The sequence below is a fragment of the Medicago truncatula genome, chromosome 3 (genome assembly GCF_003473485.1).
Source record: "Medicago truncatula cultivar Jemalong A17 chromosome 3, MtrunA17r5.0-ANR, whole genome shotgun sequence".
Classification (NCBI taxonomy): domain Eukaryota; kingdom Viridiplantae; phylum Streptophyta; class Magnoliopsida; order Fabales; family Fabaceae; genus Medicago; species Medicago truncatula.
The window spans coordinates 29,095,137-29,117,492 of record NC_053044.1 but is presented as its reverse complement, the minus strand read 5'-3'; the positions used below and the strand labels follow the sequence as shown (position 1 = coordinate 29,117,492).

The 22,356-nt window shown below is 33.7% G+C and overlaps 3 protein-coding genes across 3 annotated transcripts; 2 read left to right on the top strand and 1 right to left on the bottom strand.

Annotated features, from left to right (window-relative positions):
* Positions 1 to 2,684: 2,684 nt before the first annotated feature.
* LOC25490911 (protein PSY1) lies at positions 2,685 to 8,411 on the top strand. Its single transcript, XM_013604818.3, has 2 exons — positions 2,685 to 2,836; positions 7,854 to 8,411. The coding sequence occupies exons 1-2, from the start codon at positions 2,737 to 2,739 to the stop codon at positions 7,997 to 7,999; spliced, it is 246 nt and encodes an 81-aa protein (XP_013460272.1). The 5' UTR covers positions 2,685 to 2,736; the 3' UTR covers positions 8,000 to 8,411.
* A 1,989-nt stretch (positions 8,412 to 10,400) lies between these two features.
* LOC25490910 (internal alternative NAD(P)H-ubiquinone oxidoreductase A1, mitochondrial) lies at positions 10,401 to 13,967 on the top strand. The gene is made up of 8 exons (XM_013604817.3): positions 10,401 to 10,983; positions 11,536 to 11,749; positions 12,118 to 12,278; positions 12,417 to 12,482; positions 12,707 to 12,870; positions 13,029 to 13,143; positions 13,307 to 13,486; positions 13,580 to 13,967. The coding sequence occupies exons 1-8, from the start codon at positions 10,522 to 10,524 to the stop codon at positions 13,730 to 13,732; spliced, it is 1,515 nt and encodes a 504-aa protein (XP_013460271.1). The 5' UTR covers positions 10,401 to 10,521; the 3' UTR covers positions 13,733 to 13,967.
* On the bottom strand, positions 13,852 to 17,099 carry LOC25490909 (jacalin-related lectin 3). The gene is made up of 7 exons (XM_013604816.3): positions 16,961 to 17,099; positions 16,628 to 16,831; positions 15,859 to 16,314; positions 15,541 to 15,768; positions 15,040 to 15,411; positions 14,540 to 14,761; positions 13,852 to 14,441 (listed from the first exon to the last, which is right to left on the bottom strand). Exons 1-7 carry the CDS (start codon positions 16,961 to 16,963, stop codon positions 14,145 to 14,147), a joined length of 1,782 nt encoding a protein of 593 aa, XP_013460270.1. The 5' UTR covers positions 16,964 to 17,099; the 3' UTR covers positions 13,852 to 14,144.
* Between the last annotated feature and the right edge of the window lie 5,257 nt (positions 17,100 to 22,356).

The window sequence follows — 22,356 nt, the reverse complement described above, 5'->3', positions numbered from 1 at the left end:
TTCATAAGATTCTCAATTTAATATAGTTAGGTTTTTATCAATGTAAATCATATCTCAAATTATTATTCAAAATCCAAATTAACATACCATGGGATGGTTAAAGGGTGTGATTACTCCCCTCCTAAAGCTCAACAAGTATAAGTCTTAAGAATCATTATTTCTTCTTGCTCCTCACTCTGCCATAGTTGATCACCAATTGGCTTTTCTTCACTAATACCTTATTTATTGCTAATTTCTCAAACACCTGGTAAATATATTTTAATGTCTGACTTGTTGAATCGGATGAGTATTCCTCGGCTTAGAAACCAACTGATTCAATCGATTAAGTTTGATCCTTTCTAGATCCTACTAAATAGCTGGTATTATTTTCTTTATTAATTCAGATTGGGTGGCAACAAATTGCTTCCTATAATTGTGCAACAACTAGTCATTTTACCTTTAATAAATAAATAATTAATATAAACAGTCCGTGATAGGACAATGCATAATTATATGCAGGGATCGAGTACGAATTTCGGGCACCCCACTTTTCACCTTATAAGGTGAATTTTAGCCACTAGATCACTACTGGCAAAAAAAAAATATAACCAAATATTAAAATACACCTAAAATAACATTAATAAGAATAAATGAATTATAGTGAGTTACTTTAATCTAATTTAGAGATATCGATAAATCCTAATTTACAATTTACGGTCTTATTCTCTTAAATTTATGTATTCTTTTTTCTTCTTAAAAATGTTATTTCTAGATGTTACACAATGCTCTTTACCAGGATCCGCCATAAATCGACTAATTGTTCTCACTGCTTGTGCAATGTCTAGTCTTGTACATATCATGTCATACATAAGACTTCCCACTGCTGATGCATAGGGTACTTGAGACATTTTCATCCTCTCCGCTTCATTGCTAGGATTCAGACTTGAGGATAATTTATAATTGATAGAAAATGGGGTAGATATTGGCTTACAGTCTTGATGTTGAAGTGTAGAAAAACTTTTCGTATATAATTTGTTTGAGAAAGCAAAATCTTCCTATCTTTTCTATCTCGGTGAATTTGCATCCTTAAAATCTTGTTTTCTGGCCCAGAGTCCTTCATATCGAACTCCCTAGCCAGGTAAAATCTAAAGTAGAAGTTCTACACGTTCATTTTAGGATTCATTCATAAAATAGAAGTTCTACATGTTCATTTTCAACTATCGTGGAATTTGACATCGTGAGCTTATCAAATAGTGTATTCATGGTGTTTATGTGATTTGTTATTGATATGGATTCATTCATTCAAAGAGTATAGAGCCTCCTTTTTAAGAAAATTCTTGTGTGAAGTGACTTGACCTCGTACAATTTAAAAAGAGCGTCCCAGATCTCCCTTGAAAACTTTTTCTCTCCAATACTTGACAATATCGAGTCTGCCATTACTAAGTGCAAATTGGCAATAACATTGTCATCCATCTCTTTTCACTTTTGATCAGTGATATTTGCATGCCTACCATCAACTGTGTCTCGACAATAGTCTTTTCTTAGAACATCCCTTATCTTTAATTTTCACAGTGAGAAATTACTCCCTTCTCAATCTTAAATTTTGTTGCCATGGTTTTGAACCGGATTACACTATTTCACCGTGAATAGTACAATATACATAAGCAATATTGTATGTTTTATTGTATACTTGAACAAACCTAGTATACGTTAACAATCATTATACAAAAGTATACAATCACACATGAGAATAGTAATTGTGAACAATAATCAACTAATTAGTGATAACGAACCAAAATCTCTGATACCACTGTTAGGTACCAGAATAACATAATATTATTACGCAACTAAAATAAAGATGAGAAAATTTAATGTATTCTTGTATATTTTTATCTATGTTGTTTACATTATGAATACATAGTAGACTCTATTTATATAACAATTGTTACTATTCTATTTATAGTTTCAAGAGAAACTTAATCTATTCCTTAGAATTCCTAAGGTAAAAACTTTACCATCTTTTATTTAGTAAAAAACTTTTATGGTGTTGACCATTTCCATAACTTAAATGTGACTTTACATCTTCACAATTTTTAAGCTCAATATTTACACATACTTATCATAACACATAAGTACATTATATATTATAATATTGGAATAAACTGATGTCTTATTCAAATTCTATCATACTTTGCATATATAATGGATGTGTTACGATAAATATGCGTAAAAATTGATCTTAAATATAAATTTGAAATTTTTAAAACATATATGAATGAAGTTTTATACATTTAAAAGGATTATAGAGACCTATTTGATAATTACATTATATAATTGCACAAAGAAATATATTTGAAATTCTTAGTTTCAAATGTTATTATTTCATAGAAGGTTTTAAATATTATCTCAAATTATGTAAATTTAACTTTGACAAAGTAATATATATAATCTTTTTTTTCCTGTGATGTTCGGGGTTTGAACCATACACTTTGCATACATTATGCATTGTCCTTACCAACTGAACAAAACTCACGGAGACAAAGTAATATATATAATCTATTCACTATAAAAACATTTTTCATATATCATTGACAATGAATTTTACATATAAAAAATATTTCTCATATATCCCTCACATTTCCTTTTCCATCCCTTATTTTAAACACAATGTAAGAGCTCCATTGCCTTAAGTTGACCTATATATAATAATCTTATGATAGAGATTAGAGAGGCAAGGTGAGAGATAAAGAAAATAAAATGGCATTGGCTTTTGAAGCACGAAGTGGCTTGACCTTCTCCTTCTTCTTTTTCTTGCTACTATGCTCAGCTACTGCTCGGAACCCTATTATATTTTCAAGTTAGTTTCCTTTTCATCTTCACCTTCGTATTTATTAGTTACTTCGATTTTTTTCTCTTACCAAAATATATTTAATGTTATATATTAAGAATATTTTGATTAGTTTTATGGTTCAAGATCCCTATATATGATCCGAAAGAAATACGAATCCTAGGTAATTTCTAAAGCTGTTAAGTGTTATCTGAGGCTATATCCAATTTAGTTATATCAATAGAATTTTATCTGAACAATTTAAAATACTTGAACTATGATTGCCTCTATTTTGAAAATATTCATGTTAAGAACACAAATTTCCCTGTCTTTATTTATTTCCTTTTGCAATTTTAGTTGACTTTCCCATTCTAAACAATCCATACAATACTATAGTAACAATCTTATAATTTGAAATTGTGTGTATTGAAAGGATTGGATTTGAGTGTTTATTATATGAATTGAACAATATAGTATGAAGTTTTGGACATGGAAAAGAAAAATTGAAGTTTCCAAAACTAAGATGGAAAAAGAAATTTCTTAATATTTACGTCTATTATGAATTTATTATAGTAGTTACGTTTAATTAAAGATGAAATCAGAAGACAGGCTGTTATTACGAGCTCAAGTTGTCTCGAGAGCTGGACTAGCTTCGTGTTACTGCATTCCATGCATCTAGCTCTCTTTTCAAAGTCATATGGTATGTCAATTTGCCAAGTGATGAAAGCTTATAACATGCATGTATTTTAATATGGACCACGGAATCTTTACTTTAAAAAAAATATTTCATTGAGTTGGGTCAAGAGAAGAGTGTAGAGGATCATCCATATTGGTCTTAGAACCACATAAGTGAGTTAGATATTATAACTTAATTCAAAATCTAAAGATTAATAATAAGTTAGACACCATTTTTTTTACCATCCTTGTACACCTGTATATGGCCCTAGGGAGAAGAGAGAGTGAGAGATAAAATTGGTGATTGTGTGGAGGTCACATCGCCATGTGTTACTTTTGTGTGTAGGGGTAGAAGTAGGGATGTAAATGGATATACATGGATGTGGATAGTGTGATATCCGTGTCCGCTCCGTTAGATAAAGATGAAATCCGTACCCTATCCATATCCGCGCAAATATCCGTTTAGCGGGTAATCCGCGGATTTTGAGGTATCCGTGGGTTTATACAGATATCCATGGATAACGTTTATAAAAATAAAATAAAAAATTTGTTTAAGTATTTTTTAGCTAAAATTTAGAAACAAAGGTTCTTCACATGCATTTTCTTTTCTTTTTAACAAAAACATAATATTCATACATTACAATAACAACAAAGATCAATGACTCAATAAAAACATAAATAATGTCACTTACATTTAATAAAAATAAAGTTCTTTGATTTAACAAAAACATAAGTAAAACTCATCATATTCAAAAAAACAAAGCTCTTGCTTTAACATTCCCAACCACTTTCACTTCCTTTTAAAGGAGCGTAATAACTGATAACACTCACAATATCTAGGGTGTTTTCTTCGGAAGTTGAATGATATTGAGGTTATTTATGTAATATATTCGGTTTAATAACGGGTATGGATATCCGCGGGTGTGGATACCATTAAATCCGCATCCGTATCCATTAATTAGCGGGTAGTTAAAAAATCCGTTTATTTTATATCCATGGATATCCATTAAGGTATCCGCTCCGTGCTCGTGACGGATTTTATCCGCGGATATCCACGGGTGCGGATTTTTTTGCCATCCCTAGGTAGAAGGGGTGTATGCCACATGGGGTGGTCAACCTATCATTGCTCAAATCTAAAAATTGAGTTTATGACTCTTCTCATCTATAAAAAGATCAGCCTTCATTTTTCTAAGCAACATGGTCCAAGGACGGAGCTAGATGTTTTTTTTTTTTTTTTGTGGTGGTCGATGGTTGAACCCCGGACCTTACATATTATTATGCATTGTCCATACCAACTGAGTTAAGCTCACGAGTACGGAGCTAGGTGCTTAGCTTAAGGGGACCGAGTTAAAAGTATAATTTAATGAAGACAAAATAAATTTCAAATGCAAAATATATACAAGTTATTTAAGAAATTACAATATATATTCAAAATTAACAGATATCCTAAATTATATGAAAACTTTAAGGATATAAGAAAGTTGAATACCTTGACGTTTGACAAAAAATGACGAGACTAAAACAATCTTTGAATAATACAGAAAGAAAATATGAAACAACAAAAATGCAAAATTAAAGGCAGTGATTTGATATTTCTAAGCGAAATTGCATTGAGGAATAAAAAACTGGAACTCTAGTTTTTTTTTTGAACAAGCTAGAATGGAATTATATATGAAATAGGGCAGTCCCAAACGCACAAGGTGTGCCTTTTGCGACTACCTCAGAAACCAAGAGTTACAACGGTTACAAACAAGACACAGCATAAAAACATTAGCCAATACCCAAACAAACAAGAGGGTTTGACCACCACTGCTGAGTTCCAAAAACAAAGATAGCTTTTTTAGCTTTCAGCCAACCTAAAGACATCAACTTAACCTTATCAAGTAAACACGGGATGGGGGTAACAACATGATTAAACAGACGATTATTACGTTCATTCCAAACAACCCAGACACATAGAAGCCATATGAGTTGCATAAAAGAACGCCTAGCAGCACCACCACCTGCCAAATGAGTGAACTGTAAAAAAATGATCGGAAATATTATCTGCGTCCACCCCATAGCATCCAATCCAATCTCGCACCAAATGCCACATCGAACCAAAGGTATCACACGATAAAAAAAAGGTGTTGTGCCGATTCAGGATGACCACACCCAGCAACACACGAAGACATGTCAAGCGATAACACCCGTCTAGAAATCAAATTTATCCTTGTCGGTAAACGGTCACGAAGGAGCCTCCACGCAAAAACGGAAACCTTCAAGGGAACCTGTTTGTGCCACACCAAATCCAAAGCATAGTCTACGGCCACTGAGGTACCTGAGAGACTAACAAACTATATGCACCTCGAACTGTGTATCCACTAGATGGGTCCGGAAGCCACACCCAGCTATCTGCAACATTAGGATTCAAGGAAACATCAAAAAGTAAAGCCCTACACTCCTCTAGCAACCCCTCCTCCCACTGCCATAACCTACGTCTCCAATTCTTCTATAAATTGTAGAAAAAACTCTACTTTATTTTTAGGTCTTAAAAGATTTTAGGTAAGGATTCGTGCAATTAAGCCTATAAACTTAGGTGTTTAAAACTTCATATATTGATTAAAAGAAAAGGTCAATATACAATGTCGTTTTAAAGTTCACAAAAAATAAATATTGAGACAAAAAAAATATCATAGCATAGAAAGTAGTTTCTTTTTTTAATAAAAAAAGTTGAGATAACTGTGACCTATGTTGGTCTCCCTTCTAACTCTATCTTTAAAGATAGACTTTTACCTCACGCTTATTTAAGAACAATTTTTTGGCTCAAATAACTTTTCTATTTGGCATCTGTTTCATCTTATATTTGAGGATATAAACTCAAATCCACCCATGGTGTGATTATAACAATTGTCTTTCTCTTTATCTTCTTCGAGTCACTGTCAAATATATCAACGGGTTTAGCGGTTGCACCCTCAACAAGATCATACATATCTTTGCTATATAACATATTTTCCATGAGAGGCTTCCAAAGTATGTTATATAGCAGAGTAGTGAGATTCGAATTGCTGATTTTTAACCATTTGAATGCTAATGAAGAAAAAAATAATCATTAAAGAACAAGTTATTTATGGACTTTTGAATTTATAGGGACCACACTGTCTCTTTTGTGACGGTGGTAGGACCAAGTTGTCATGGATTAAAAGTTGATTTTTGGGTCTGAGTTTTATCGATGGATTAAAATGAATCTTCAAAATTAAAATTAAATTTTCAATATATTACCTTTTTTAATAACACCCAACTAGTTCATGTTGTTGGGTCGTGAGAAGAGCTCAAGGAGTCATCGCATATTAGGTTAAGAATTAACAACCACACAAGCAAGGTTAGACTCCACAACTTAATCTCAAATTTTAAGGCATTGAGTTAAGATGTTGTGTCCATCCCACCGGTGTGGTTTCTCTTGACCCAATGTTGATTGATCTTTTGGCCTTCTCTCCTGAGCCAACTGTGGTATCTTCCTGACAATGGTGGTTAGACAATGTGTCACGTTGAACTAGACGCAACGACGATGCAAGTGCATGTGGATGAAAAATATTTTACTTAAGAGCATAAAGAATTGATTGCCTCACGTGTGCTGGTGACATGAAAAACCTTCTATCTGCCGCATCCTACATTGTTTTATGGATGTGTTTTCCATCGAGTCCTATTCTCAACCTTGAGTCAGGAGTTGTTACCCTAACTTTGTTAGCCCATAAAGGCTTTGAATGCATTGTTTTCAAGAAGAAAGTAACACCGGCCGGACCAGTAAAACTTATTTTGAAGAGAACACATATTCTTACCCTAGACCAGTCATTCAGTCAACTAAATCTTTTCGATGAAGTTGTTCCATTAATCAGAGCAAAATGAGCAAGTATCTTAATTTGCATTCCTCCTTTGGAGAATCTAGAACGTAGGAATGACAATGTGTGGGAAAATACTCATGAAAACTCTTCTTTAAAGTCGTGGAACGGAAATGTCTCATTTTCATTCCTTCAAATGGTGTTTGTACTTGTATGCGCTTTTGGGATAAGTAATAAAATTTGTACAATCATTTGATAATAATTTTTGTGACTAATATTTTTCTCTTTTCTTATTGTTAAAAAAATAATAGAGAATTAGGAAGAGAGAATAAGAAAATAATATGAACATGAGAGATAAAATTATTATAAAAAGGTCGTTCAAATATCATTTCTTGATACCAAAGGTTTTGTGCTTGCTAAAACATAATGGTTTTCTCCTATTTGTGAATTATAAATTGATCTTTGATTATGATTATATATATGTTCCTCCATGCAATCCTGTTTTTCATCTTTTATAAGTATAATATATTTTGTGATTATAACCACAACCACAGGTGATGAGGCTTTAAACATGGTTGGAAGGTCTTTGAAGGTAATAAATCTTGACGACTATGGTGGACCAACTGCCAATCGTGGCCATGATCCTACATTGAACAGGCCGGCAACCGGGAGAGGTCGTCGTGTAGGGAGAAAAGGATGAGAAAATCGGAAATGTTATCTATCATATACATATATATTATTTTTCAAAATAATATATACTCATTGCAAAATTTAACCTTTATATTATATATACAAAAACATGTATTTTGAATGGAAGAAATGAGAAGGAAAAAGAAGTTATTTGTGTGTGTGTATGTATCTTCATAATTAGTTAATAAATGATGCAAACAATGGTTGCTACCTAAGGATGACGAGCCACTTGCGATGAATATACTATTAGGGAAACAATGTCTCTCAAGGAAGGAACCAAGAAAGAGTTTATAACTTTTGATCCAACTTATTTCCAATAGGTTGGGTACTTGGTTGTAGTAATAGATTTGTGAGTCTAGCGATAGATTTTGGTGCCAAATTGGATAAGTACTGCTGTTCACATAAGTACTGTTGTGTGTATACATCATTGTTGTCAAAATCTCGACTTAAATCCTAAAATCCAAGATTTTGTGACTTTCTTCATCTTCAACGAACGACTCAAATTCGTAGTAGAACCTCAAAATAGGCAAAATCCATCGATTTGATTTTGATTGCGATTTTACGATTTCTTATAAATTAAGTATATGTTTATATATAAACACAGAAGAAGAAAAAAACAATAATACTAAATATATGTTATATACCATTTATAACATATATTTAGTATTATTGTTTTTTGGTAAAATCCATCGATTTTGATTGCGATTTTACAATTTCTTATATCGATTCTACAAACTTAGTTGAGTAAAATCCTTTGATTTTGGTTGCGATTTTACGATTGTCGATTTTACTCTTCTCTTTCGACCTAAAGCAAAATCTCGATTTTGACAACCTTGGTATACATGCCTCACCTTTAATGTGTTCTCATTTGATCTTAACTTTGGTCTTACTTTAGTATGTCTCTGGTGTTTTGTTTTAAAACCATTTTTTATATGAAGTATTGAACAGTCTCACTACATTCCTTGTTTCTCTTTTTTTTTTTTAATTCTGTACATGAGGACACCTTCCCATTGTAATTTCTTTCTCTCTGAAAGTATTTCTTTTCATGTTTTGTATTGTGACTTGCAGTCCGAGATAAACTATTTTTGCGCAACTGCAACATTGTTATCCTGTCAAGGTTATAGTTTACGCAACATTTTGGTGGATGGATATGGATTGTTAGCACTGGGCTTTTAGTTTATCAAATTGAAACTTTTAGAATAAGTGTTTTAAACCTTTTTAGAATATTTATGAACTTATTTTGAATCAATTATGTAATTGAGAAGTTGTTTGAATATGATTCAATAAGAATATTTAAGCCTAGCTATGTTGTTTTTGGCATTCCCCATGTTATAGTATTTACACAGTCTATCTAACTCTCCAAATTACAGCAGAGTCGAGATGAAATCAAATGTTAATAGCGTCGACAATATGGTCATTCAAGCAATTCTCCATATTGATAATCTTGATAAGGATACCATGATTCATTCTCCATGAGTCAGAGAATGGTATTCATGGCATTTTCCTGAACTAAAGAAGATTGTAAAGTATGATAATTATTTGTTTTGCGAAGTTGCTAACTTTATTGAAGATAATAACTCATCGCAGTTGTTGTCCAAAGTCAAGATCAAATGCTTAAATAACATATTAACTTCATGATTGGAGATGAAGATAAAAAAATGAGATTGTAGAAGCTGCTAAATCTTCTACTCTACTGCACATGACTTGTCTAGTGTAGAGTTGATCAATGTCGATCAGTTTGTGGAACGGGTGATTGAGCTATCTGGTTACGGAAGAGAGTTGTATGATTACCTGACCACTAAAATGGACTGTGATATTTCAAAATTGTTCAAGATGTTGATGGTGGTTGTTTGATTTTCCATGATATAGATAAGTGGCAGATTTATGTAAAACCGCCACGGCCAATTTTTAACAGATGGCGGCGCCATGGCACAATACGTTGGATATGGCAGCACATATGTCGGCTGTATGTCGGATTTTTGGCTTTCCGCCATTGATAACATTGCTTGCTGCACATGTTTTGCTTTTTGATTATCTATTTAGCTTATTTACTTTTCCTAAAAATAAAAACCACACATGTAAGTTTTCTTTGTTAAGATGTTTTCTTGATGAAATTCCTTATTATACATTCTGAAATTTGAAAACAGTTGTGTCACCTTATGTGACCCCTATTTCTATCTCAGATTAAATGACACCATATTCGACAACAAAATTTTGATGTCAAAAAATCATTTTTCTTTCAAAAAAACTTGAAAATACAAGTGTCAATAAAAATGAGCAGTACCTTGCTGTTGAAACTAAAATCCAAAAAACTCATTAAGCTGGTCCACTTTATATAACTAGAAACATAACTAACCCATCACAAAGGCCATATCTTTGGATTTTATTTACTTGGTTCACTTTCCACACCAATCTTTATTTTGTGATGCATATCTTCCATCTCATATATTCTAACACACACCATAAAAAAAACACACAAAATCCATTAAAAACTCATTTGAAGTTTAAGACCAAACCATAACTAGAACTAGCATGGCTTGGTTAAGAAATCTTTCAAAATTTTCCAACAACATTAAATCATCATCTCAAAGACCAAATAAAACTGATCCATTTTTCCTGTTACCATCTTTCACTTTTCTCTCCCATTTCAGCTCTCAACCTATTGAGGAAAAGGCTTATGTTAAGCCTAATGATTATCCTTCAGGTTTGGCACCAACAAAGCCTCATGAGAAACCAAGAGTGGTTGTGCTTGGTTCAGGTTGGGCTGGCTGCAGACTCATGAAGGGTTTGGACACTAATATTTATGACATTGTTTGTGTCTCACCTAGGAACCATATGGTGTTTACACCTCTTTTGGCTTCAACTTGTGTTGGAACTCTTGAGTTTAGATCGGTTGCTGAACCTATTGGAAGAATTCAACCAGCTATTTCTAGGGAACCTGGTTCTTATTTCTTTCTTGCCAATTGTACTGCCATTGATGCACATAACCATACGGTGTGTTATTAAGTGTTACCTTGATATGATTTTTTTTCCTAGTACTTGTATACGATGTATTAAATAGGAGTCGCGTCACGATATTTGATTGTTGCTAATACCATGTCAAGTCACCTTATATCTTAAAACCTTTCCTTCAACATATTTTCTCCACCTACTTGTGTGTGACCTATGAAACACTGACACGGCTGGCAATGGCAAACTGACACCAGTAAGAATTTGAGAAAATATAACAGTTGAATCTGATTACTTCTGTTGGTGTTGTGTCGGATACTGACACGTGTCAGAGACGGGAAACACCTTCAATATTCAGTGTCGGTGCTACATAGTGTGTTACCAATATGAGTGTTGAGTTTGGACTACCTTAAGTGATGGAGAGTATGTTACTCACTAAATTGAACATTTTTGTCCCATTCTTTGGAATTTGAATTCAACTTTTTTTTCTTTCTTATGCTCCTTGAAAAAGAGAGTGTGATACTAATTTTTGTTGGAATGTTGGTACCTGCAGTGTGGCTTATATGGAAAATTTGTATTTGATGTTTGGTTTTGAAGGTGCACTGTGAGACTGTAACTGATGGAGAGCAGACAATAGAACCTTGGAAATTTACAGTCTCATATGATAAGCTAGTAATTGCACTAGGATCACATCCTTCTACTTTTGGAATTCAAGGAGTCAATGAACATGCCATTTTTCTTCGCGAAGTACATCATGCACAGGAAATTCGTCGGAAGTTGCTCCTAAATTTGATGCTATCTGATGTTCCAGGTTTGCTGCAATATGCCATGTTTGGATAAGAAACTTAATTAAGCGCTTATGTATACGTTATTTCTATAATGCAAGATAAAATAAAATCAAACTGTTGTCATTCATCTATAAGCTGTTTTCATGGCTATCCCGGAGAGGTAATCTACAATGTTTTAAGCTTTTCTTGAGTGCTTATGAAAATAAGCTGAAAACAGTTTATGGAGCTGTTATCACAAGCTATCCCAAACAGACTTACAAATTATTGCGCTAGTAGATACGATCAAATAACTCAATTCGAACAAACTCTTAGTCTTAGTATGGAAAATATATTGTTAAGTCATGACAGTTACTTCTCTGTACATCAATTCTGTGTTTTATTTTGGATACAGGAATTTCTGAAGATGAGAAGCAAAGGCTTTTGCACTGTGTTGTTGTGGGAGGTGGTCCTACTGGAGTTGAATTCAGCGGCGAACTTAGTGATTTTATCATGAAGGATGTTCGTCAAAGATATACTCATGTGAAGGATTACATCCGTGTTACTTTAATTGAGGTATGTTTAATATCATCAAATATGTTATACAAAGTTATGGAAGCCATTTTTTGTTAGGAAATTACCATTTTTATTCATGCCAAAGATATCGTCTAAGTTAATTTATGTTGCTAACCAATTTTGTTCATGTCCTATTAGGCAAATGAAATATTATCTTCTTTCGATGACCGACTCAGGCTCTATGCTACCAAGCAGTTAACAAAGGTAAGCTATATCTTGATAGAGGCATTTCTTCATTTGGAATGTTTCATATGAGTAAAAGTTTAACATATGCGTCTATAGAAATTATGTTTATACAAGAATTATGTATTTCACAAACTGATGAAACTCTTCATCAATTATGATAGTATTAGTATCTGAATTGACAAAGTAGTTGTTAAAACTGTTCCATATTAGTTTATATTTTCCAATATTGTAGTTTATCTCAGTCAGGAGTTCGTCTTGTTCGTGGCATTGTGAAAGATGTTAAAGCTCAGAAGATTATCCTAAATGATGGTACCGAGGTTCCATTTGGTTTGCTGGTATGGTCTACTGGTGTTGGCCCATCACCAATTATTCAATCTCTGGACCTCCCAAAAGCTCCTGGTGGAAGGTTAGTCTCATTACTCAACATTGTTGCATTCACTTCAAATTGACAACTAGGGAAATTTTACAAAGTTGCCGCTGATTTATGGATTGAATTAGAATTTTTTATCTATCGTGTAAGGAAAGAAGTCTCAAAGCAAATACTGAATGTGATTTTTCTCACAGGATTGGTGTCGATGAGTGGCTTCGTGTTCCTTCGGTACAAGATGTGTTCTCAATAGGTGACTGCAGTGGATTTGTTGAAAGTACTGGAAGACCAACACTTCCAGCATTGGCCCAAGTAAGTGATATTTGTAGTATAAGACCAACACTTTCATTTCATGTTTTCGGTTTTTGAAAACATTTTCTGATACCAAATAGACCCTTTAGTAGTGCTGCTAGTTTCGACTTTTCCAGAAAGTTTGTTTTCGGATATTTGATGCATTACCATTTGGATATCACAGGTGGCAGAGAGACAAGGTAAATATTTAGCAAGTATGTTAAACAAAATCGGTAAAGAAGGTGCAGGTCATGCAAACAGTGCAAAAGAAATAGAACTTGGTGATCCATTTGTTTACAAGCATCTCGGCAGCATGGCAACTATTGGCAGATACAAGGCTCTTGTTGACCTTAGACAAAGCAAGGTAATTAATATAACATCATTCATGAGCTACTTCCGGTGAAGCTTTAAAATATTTAGTGTTCTTGTTATTACCTTACCGATCATGCTCATGCAGGAGGGAAAAGGGTTAGCGCTGGCAGGAGTTTTTAGTTTTTTTATTTGGCGCTCGGCGTATATTACACGGGTCGTCAGCTGGAGGAACAGATTCTATGTATTCATCAACTGGATTACAACTCTTCTATTCGGCCGTGATATAAGCAGACTATGAACAAAAGAAGTGGAATGAGAAAGAGGTAATTGTGGACAGGGCTTGAACCTTGAAGGACAAGGCAATAGAACTTGCATCTCGAAACCAATGAAAATTCATTTTTCTCTTGTAGCTTCACATAAATCAGAATTCTGACCATCGTAAGTCTATTGTATATATTGAAAACCAAGAAATCATTGTTCATGTTCATAAACTATTCATGAAATTTATAATCACAATGAAATCAATTTATTTACTTCCATGTACATAATCTTTTTTGGCCAATATATTAAAGTTATCACAAGTTACTCTTGCAACCGATAATGTGTTAGCGAGAACGTATAACTAGGGTAGAATAAGGACAAATCATTATTTAGATAGTATACAAGTAATCATCTGATGAATCTGATTACAGATTATTATTCTTCGAAAATCAAAATAACTTGAAGAGGGATGATGACCTTGAAGTTTTCTGACTTCCCAACCAGTGTTGCATATGGACCCCAATAGCATCCAAGTACATGCTGCTCCTCCCATGAAAACCTACCACCTTTCCTTCTGTTTTGGTTGAAGTGAAAAATTTCCCTACTTCATCGCCAAATGGACCGTACTTTCCTCTACTAGTATGGAAAGTCAGTGACTTAATCACTATAGCTTGTTCATCGGTAGCAATCGGACCATGATAGCCTGTTATGCAAGAGAGAACCTCGTTTGGATAGTCCAATTTTACCTATAAACACAATATAAGCACTATTAGTAAGACTATGAATTAATGAGAAATTTTCGTGTGTTAGCAATCATGAATCGGCTTAAGAATCATATTCATACCCTATGCATGGTGCTTCCTCCGTTACCACCATGCTTCACAGACCATACAGATTGCTTATTTCGATCATACTCGATTTGAATTGAGCAAATTCCTTCAGGTGATTTTGTCAAATAAATCTGCTTAACATCCGAAAATACTCCATCATCCCAGGGTCTACCTCCATCCCCACCCCAAGGACCTGGTCCACATGGAACTGGTTCTTGAGTCACACCACGAGAAACCTATGAAATAGGCGGAAAATTATTTAAAATATGATATACATGATTGTGATGATAATATAACATGATTTTACCGTTAGATTGGTTATTTTCGTATTCTACAAAAAGTTATCAAGCTATGTGTCTGTTAAAACGACAGATCGTGACATTTGATCATGTCCTATTATATATATATATATGATAATAGTTGTGGTATTTGCACATAAAAATACAAAGACACCGTGCTTAATACCATAAAGACGATATATGAAAGCATTAGTATAAAATGATTTAAGAAATACCTCTTCAAGTGGTGCTGATTTGGAATGTCCAAGTTTGGCTGACCTTTGAGCACTTTTTATTTCAGTAATACTTGGTTCTCTTGGGATGATTTCATTAGAGGGAGATGTTGGCACCGGAACTATCACTTTTCCTTCCATCACATGTACACCAAGAGCATCTAGAAATAAACCTTTTCTACCATGAAGGCCAACTATCTGCCCTTCTTTCATCTTTGTTGTGAAATAAGTTCCATTTTCATCTCCAAATGGTCCATAAATCCTTTTGGTGGTGTGGAATGTAAGTGACCTTATAATAGAAGGCCCCATGTACATCAGCGATCCATAGTAGCCTGATATATGTGTTAATACTTCATATGGGAAGTCAAAGATCATCTGCAAAATGATGCATAAAAATAATTAGGCCTCGTTTGGATAAACGGCTTATGCAAGAACTTATTTGATTGCCTAGAATATATCACGTAGAAGTGAATTACAAACAGGGCTTATTAGCTCTTATTTCACCTTTTCATGTTTGAATCCTCCAGCTCCACCGTGTTTGTATCCCCATACAGCTTCGCCATCAAGATCATACAATGCTCTAATCCACACAATTCCAATGTTACGCGACAAATCAATTTGCCTGATTCCAGTGTAAGGTCCATCATCAAATACATATCCACCATTACCTCCCCAAGGACCATATGTGACCATACCTTCAACTATTGATGGTGCCTTCAACATAGGAACTGTCTGAAGTAAATAAAGATATCTCAGTTTCATTTGTTGCAAACACGGAAATATGAAAGTTGAGAAGAACATTAAGGAACATTTTTTTCTTACCTTTTCTTTTGGTTCAATACTGTTAGATTCTTTGAAGGTGAGAATCTTCTTTGTTGGTGAAGCTTTGGCAGAACCATCTTTCTGTTTTACAGCAACAACAATATCAAAGCCTTGGCTAACACTTCCTTGTATCACAGAATAACCAACGGTGTCATTAGTGTTTGTTATGTGGTTTTGTGGATAAGACAAAGTTTTCGATGGTTTTGGCTGCTGATAGGATCTCAAATGGACTCCAATGGCATCTATGTGCCAACCATATCGGCCATGGAATCCGACAATCTTGGCTCCAGTCACTGGCAACGAAAAGTATGTTCCTTGTTCAACTCCAAATGGTCCATACATTTTCTTGTTACTCTCAAAACTCAGTGACCTGATGAAAATTGGTCCAAATTGATTCAAGCTACCATAGTATCCATCAACGGATGTTAGGAATTCATTTGGGTAATCAAGCTTGATCTGCATCACAATCGTAAACTTTTAGTATGACGCACTAGTTTGATTAGTAAAAGCTAGAAACTTGTGCCTTCAACCAGTGTTGTCAATCACGTCACGGATAGTAAAAAATAACGGTTTATTCTAATGCCGCTATGCTACAACACTATAGCGCCAGAATAGCCGCTATTTGGCAACACGTTGTACTAAATAGTGTATTGCATAACAATAACTGCTAGTTAAAATTCTACTACTCTATAGTGTTATAGTGCCGCTATAGACGCTATTTGACATCACTGCCTTCAACAAGATAAATTAACGGCAGCGAAAAACTCACCGTGTCAATTTTATGGCCTCCACTTCCACCATGCTTAAGTGACCAAACAGAATTCCCTCCTTTGTCATATTCAATCTGGATGGAATCAATTCCTTCTTCATGAACTATCACCAATTGCCTTATTGTTGAATAAACACCGTCATCCCAACTGTATCCTCCACTGCCTCCCCACGGTCCAAGCGATACAGGTTTCTCCTCTAAACTCTGCACTCAAAAACATCATTCAATTCAAAGGTGTTAAAACTTTGGAAAAAATACAAGTTAGTTGAACTTGAACACATAATTTGCAATTAAAAATGCATTGATTCATAAGTAGCTTTAATCATGCAGTACCATCTTCTTTTTCCTTTGTGATTAAGCTAAGAGAAGTTGAATAGAGAAGGTTCCAAGTGTAAGTGTTAAGATGGCTAGCTTGGAGAAGGCTTAAGAGGATTTTATGGCTGCAAAAAGTGTGGTTTGTGCATGACAGAAGATTATGAAGATGCTAATTTGGAATCCACTATGGAAGGAATGTGTTTGAAAGATACAGTAGAGGAATTAGGTTCCATGTTGAAATCAGTCTCATGTTTAATATAAGTTTCATTTTCATGCATTTGTGTGTCACATATCAAACAGTGTCTTCCTACAATGTTATTCTCCATTTTCACCATAAAATAAAATTCTCTCTGCAAAATGGAATGAACTTTCCATGTTATCCTAAATTCTCCATTTGGAATATAGAATCCCTTAGTACATTGAATATTACTGAGCCAAAGGCATCTGATTTATACATGTTTTTATGAAATTGGAAGATATAGTCAAACCACTTATAGAACCTCATTCTTTTCAAAAAATGCAAGAATTCAGAACTCAAGGTCTAGAATTAATCAAACTAAATAGGAACTAAGCATTGCAAATGTTCATATATACCTGCAATCCTATTATGTGATTTGAAGACAAGGATGATATTTCTTATGATAGGAATTGAGTGAGAATCTACCTTTATTAGTTAATAATGTATTGTGGTAGCAAATTGAATATGCCACTAGCCCACATATGTTTCATGAAGCATATTATGAAAGATATGGTTTAAAACTGCATATCATATATCATATACCATAAATCTCCTGCAAAAAAAAAAACTGCTTAGCATATCATATCACAATTGTAATGTGTATCAAATTGTATAAGCAATAAAATTTAAAATTTAATTAAAAATGTTTAATTCACTTAGCATGATCATATCACTTATATAATCACTCTTATAGGTCTTGAGATTGCAAGGGACATTGAACTTCCATCTCCAATAGCACCTGTGAGGAAGATAGTCAACTATGCCTTCTGGAGAGCAGCTATGTCAAACCCCCCTAGTTGTTCTACTTAATGAAAAAAAAAAAAAAACATTTTTAATAATTTGATTTTGTGAAATTGATTTTTGACAAAAGTGACTTGTTGTAAAAGTCTTTTATGTTTGGATACATCGAGGGAAAAAGTGATATTTATCAATTTATGTTTGGATGATTTGAATCAAAATTGTTTTTGAGCGTTTATATGTATTTACCGCTTCAGTGTATGTTTGTTTCACTTTAAGAATAAGCAAAATTGATTCTTGAGGTCTAGAATTGCTTTTGACATATATGGCCAAAGTAGAATTGATTTTGCTTGCTGATTCAATTCTATCTGTGTGTTTGGTTTGCAAAACGGTAAGCACTGGACAGAACAGTACAAGATAGAACAGCACAACAAAAGGCATAACAACACAGGACAAATTTTTTATGGCAATGAGTAATTTTTTGTTTTATACGATTTTTGGAGAACAAAATGCTATTTCGGTATTTTAGACAACTTGTACGTGAGACAAAAAGTTGTGATGTGGTTTGGTGAGGGACAAAAATATGAGTTTTTGTCATGTCCCTTGCCTCCAGTTTGTCCTGTACCTGAAACAGTTTTACAAATCAAACACTGGACAACTAGAGTTGTTCTGTCAAGTCCTTCATTTTTTACTACAAATGTGAGAAAGTCATTTTTACACTCTAATTAATTGTTCAAATCATGTCTAAACAAATATATTCAAATATAACCCATTTTACATTGAACTCACTTTCCACTAAATCAATTTTACAAAAGCAATTCATTTAAAATAAATTTTTCTCATCGCCTAACCGGACACAAAATCTAGTAATTTAAGTTTTGAGATAAAATTTAATTTAGAGATGGAATTAAATGTAAGACCAGAAGCCAAACATAACTAACTTGTGATTAAGCTACATTTAACCAATCCAAACATGATTTATGGGTGTCTAGTTGTGGAACAAAATATATATTCGAAGTGTATATTTGATTGTGCGATGATAAAAAAATATAAAAAAAAATAAAAACATATTTTCAGTGGGAGCTTGATTACACTTTTCACGGAAGCTAGATTTGAGAAGTTTGTGGAGAAGACAGTTAGGATATTGAAGGAGCGTGTTTTGTTTGGTCACAATCTTAAATAAAAAATAATTGAATGCACATATACAAATAAAAAAAATTAAAAGACAAATAGAACTTAATGATGATGTAAAATGATGTGACTAAATTATTTGCTTTATTTGCATGTTCGCATAAATATTTTTCAGGTGAGATAATGACCAAGGAAGATTAACGTTGAAAAAGATATTGAGAGTGGATAATCTCAGCCATGAGCATCCACTTAATCAGTCTTTTGTCAGAAGCTTGGTTGAGAGCCTTTAAGCATGGGATGGGAATACAATCACAAAGGTACATGCTTTTTATAACGGTTGATTTTTTATTAATAATTAAGTCCTTACAAGAAATGAACAAATATTGGAAAAACAAAAATAACAAAGTAAAAGGCGTTGTATATAGGCGGAATACCTATAAGAAAACTCATAAATCTTGTAAAAACATCAATAAAAGCTAACCACCAAAACTAAAGCCAACATTAAAATTAAAACCCTCACATAAGAGACAACCGCATAACCCAAACTTGAGCCGAAACCCTAAACTTTGTTGTGAATGATCACAAAAACAAATTCCAAACATATATCGTCCACTACTCGCACCAAAACCCCTCCAAGAAACCATCACACTGACCAAAACCGTTATAAATTGCATCTCATCTTCTCTTCACCACAATCAAACCCAATTAAACACCAAAAAAATTACATAATCCATCACTCATTCAAATTTTGCCATCATTGACCCTCTATTCGCCGGAGAAGATGTCATAACACATAAGCTACCAATGTTATATAACATTGGCCAATTAGAGTGTGTCATGTGGCACACCCTTTTTCTTCATATGCATGTATTTTCTCTTCCCTCTTTAGCTCATTCCTTACATTGGCCACGTGGCACACCCTAATTGGCCAATGTTACATAACATTGGTAGTCCAATGGTACCCAAGTGCTATCCTTGAAAAACTTGGGTCTAAAATCAAACTTTCGATCTCGACGCAAAAGCGATTGATCTATAGCTAGGGGTGTTTAAAACCAAACCAACATAATAATAAATAAAAAAAAAAACGCAAACTGAACCAAGTCAAACCGAAACCGCATTTGGTTTGAATGTATTAGGGCCATTTTTTATTCAACCGCGTGGTTTTGTTAAATTTACAGTTTTTATTTTACCAACGGAGCCAAATTGCAACCTAAGAGAAACATTAATTAAACATATGTCATCCAGCCTAAAACTCATGAGAAATTTTATAGAATGGCATATTTTTTTTTCTCTTGTTAAGTTTTTTTGCTTTTCGTTTAAAAACGTATTTATGTGCTTTAATTTGATGTTACTTGCACTTTTGTAGATATGTATATGTTAGATATAACCTGAGTGATAGAAATTCAATGAAAACTTTTATAAAATGATAAAATCTTAGTCTATGTTGTTCGAGAACATTGTTGAATGAAAATGAAATTGTAATGTTGGAAGAAATTTGAAACATTGTTGAAAATAAGTTGTTTTTAACTTTTTAACTTGATTTTAATGTTGAAAATAAAAAATTATAATGTCTCGCAAAAAACCGCAACAACCAAACTAGCCCAAATCTCATTGGTTTGTTTTTATTTTAAAAGTCAACCAAATCAAACATAACTGCACACTTTTTTATTTTACGGCTAAGATAACTTTTAACCTTAAATTTGAACCAATTCTCAAACCACATACACTCCTAGATCGATCCACTAGACTTTAAAAACAATTAAGGTATCACTCAACTCACGGAAAATTGCTCTTCTCCCAACAAAAAACACTCATTCTCAACCGAACTGCCCAATGTACCCCCCCCAAGTCACGTTGAAAATACAACCTACGTGACTTATGTCGCATTCGGTCATGTTCCGAACACCAGCGTGAGTTAACTCACAACGGTGTCAAAGCCAACTATCGTGTTAAATCCATTGCAAACCACTCAGGAAACTATATTTCATTGGAATCACTATAGTAAGACTTCTTCCTCATATATGTCGCAGTACATAAGCGTAAGCTAGTGCTAAACCTAAAAGATAAACAGACATTGCAAGCAACAAATCTATCAAATAAAATAAGGGTTTCCGAAATCCACCACAATTGAGAGAAAAGTCTCAAATATTATTATTGAATAAAAAGTGTGTCTCTTAGGCTACATAAGTTATGCTTAAATACTAAAAGAAATAACAAACCTATTTGTGCCGAAAATAATAAAACGAAACAAAATAGAAAGTTAAATACTAAAAGAAATAATAAACCTGTATGTGCCGAAAATAATAAAACGAAACAAAATAGAAAGTTCTAGAAAAATGCATAAATATTAAAAGGCGGTTTCGGGCCTTTAGACGACCTCGAATGACTAAAATAACCCCTACGTCATGGCGAAGCGATGTGTTTTGCTCGTGAGGTCCGAGCTTTCCGAAAAGGTATAATTCAGATCAAACGAATACTGGATGCAAAATTTGCACCGTTCCGACTGAACCTTTCTTGCGCACCGCTTCGTTTTCGTGCTGCTAGCTTGTCTACATCAATATATATATATATATATATATATATACATTCGAGCTCCAGTTCCGAATCCTTACTTTTCTAATGACTCAGAATTTATCAACCCAAGTTTGGATTTTTACTCGAAATTTGGTGACATTACCATTCCTGTGACTACAACTATTCTTGCAATTTTGGTCTATATTCAACAAAGATTGGGCTATTACAAGCTGAGTCAGGTTCTGACATTTGGGCAGTATAAGCTTCTTCCTACTTTTAGATATGAAAGGTTGAATTCTAAGTCCTTTGAAACTGAACAAGTTCCAGGTATCAATGGTGGTGGTGAAAATAAGAAAGAACAAGTTGATGAAGAATGAATGTAGACACTAATTTGTGTTACAGACAAAAAACTGTTGTATTGTATACTTATATCACTGCATGCATGAAAAGTAGGTATGAGTTTTTTGGGGAATGTATTACATTGTGTATTGAGTTAACTCATGCTGGTGTTCGTAATGTGACTAAATGTGACTTAAATCATGTATATTGTATTTTCAACGTGGCTTAAGTTACGTTGGGTATAATATCTGCGTGAATTAACTCAGACAAGAGTATATTGAGAAGTTTGGTTGAAAGTGAACGTTATTTGTTAGGAGAAGAGCAATTTTCCAACTCACGAACCGTCGAAGAAAACTCTTTAACCAGCCCAACACAAAGGAACATGCTCAATGGACTGACCTTCCTAAAGGAAGTAGAACGTGTTCGTAGGAGGACATCAAATTAAAGTTGAGCT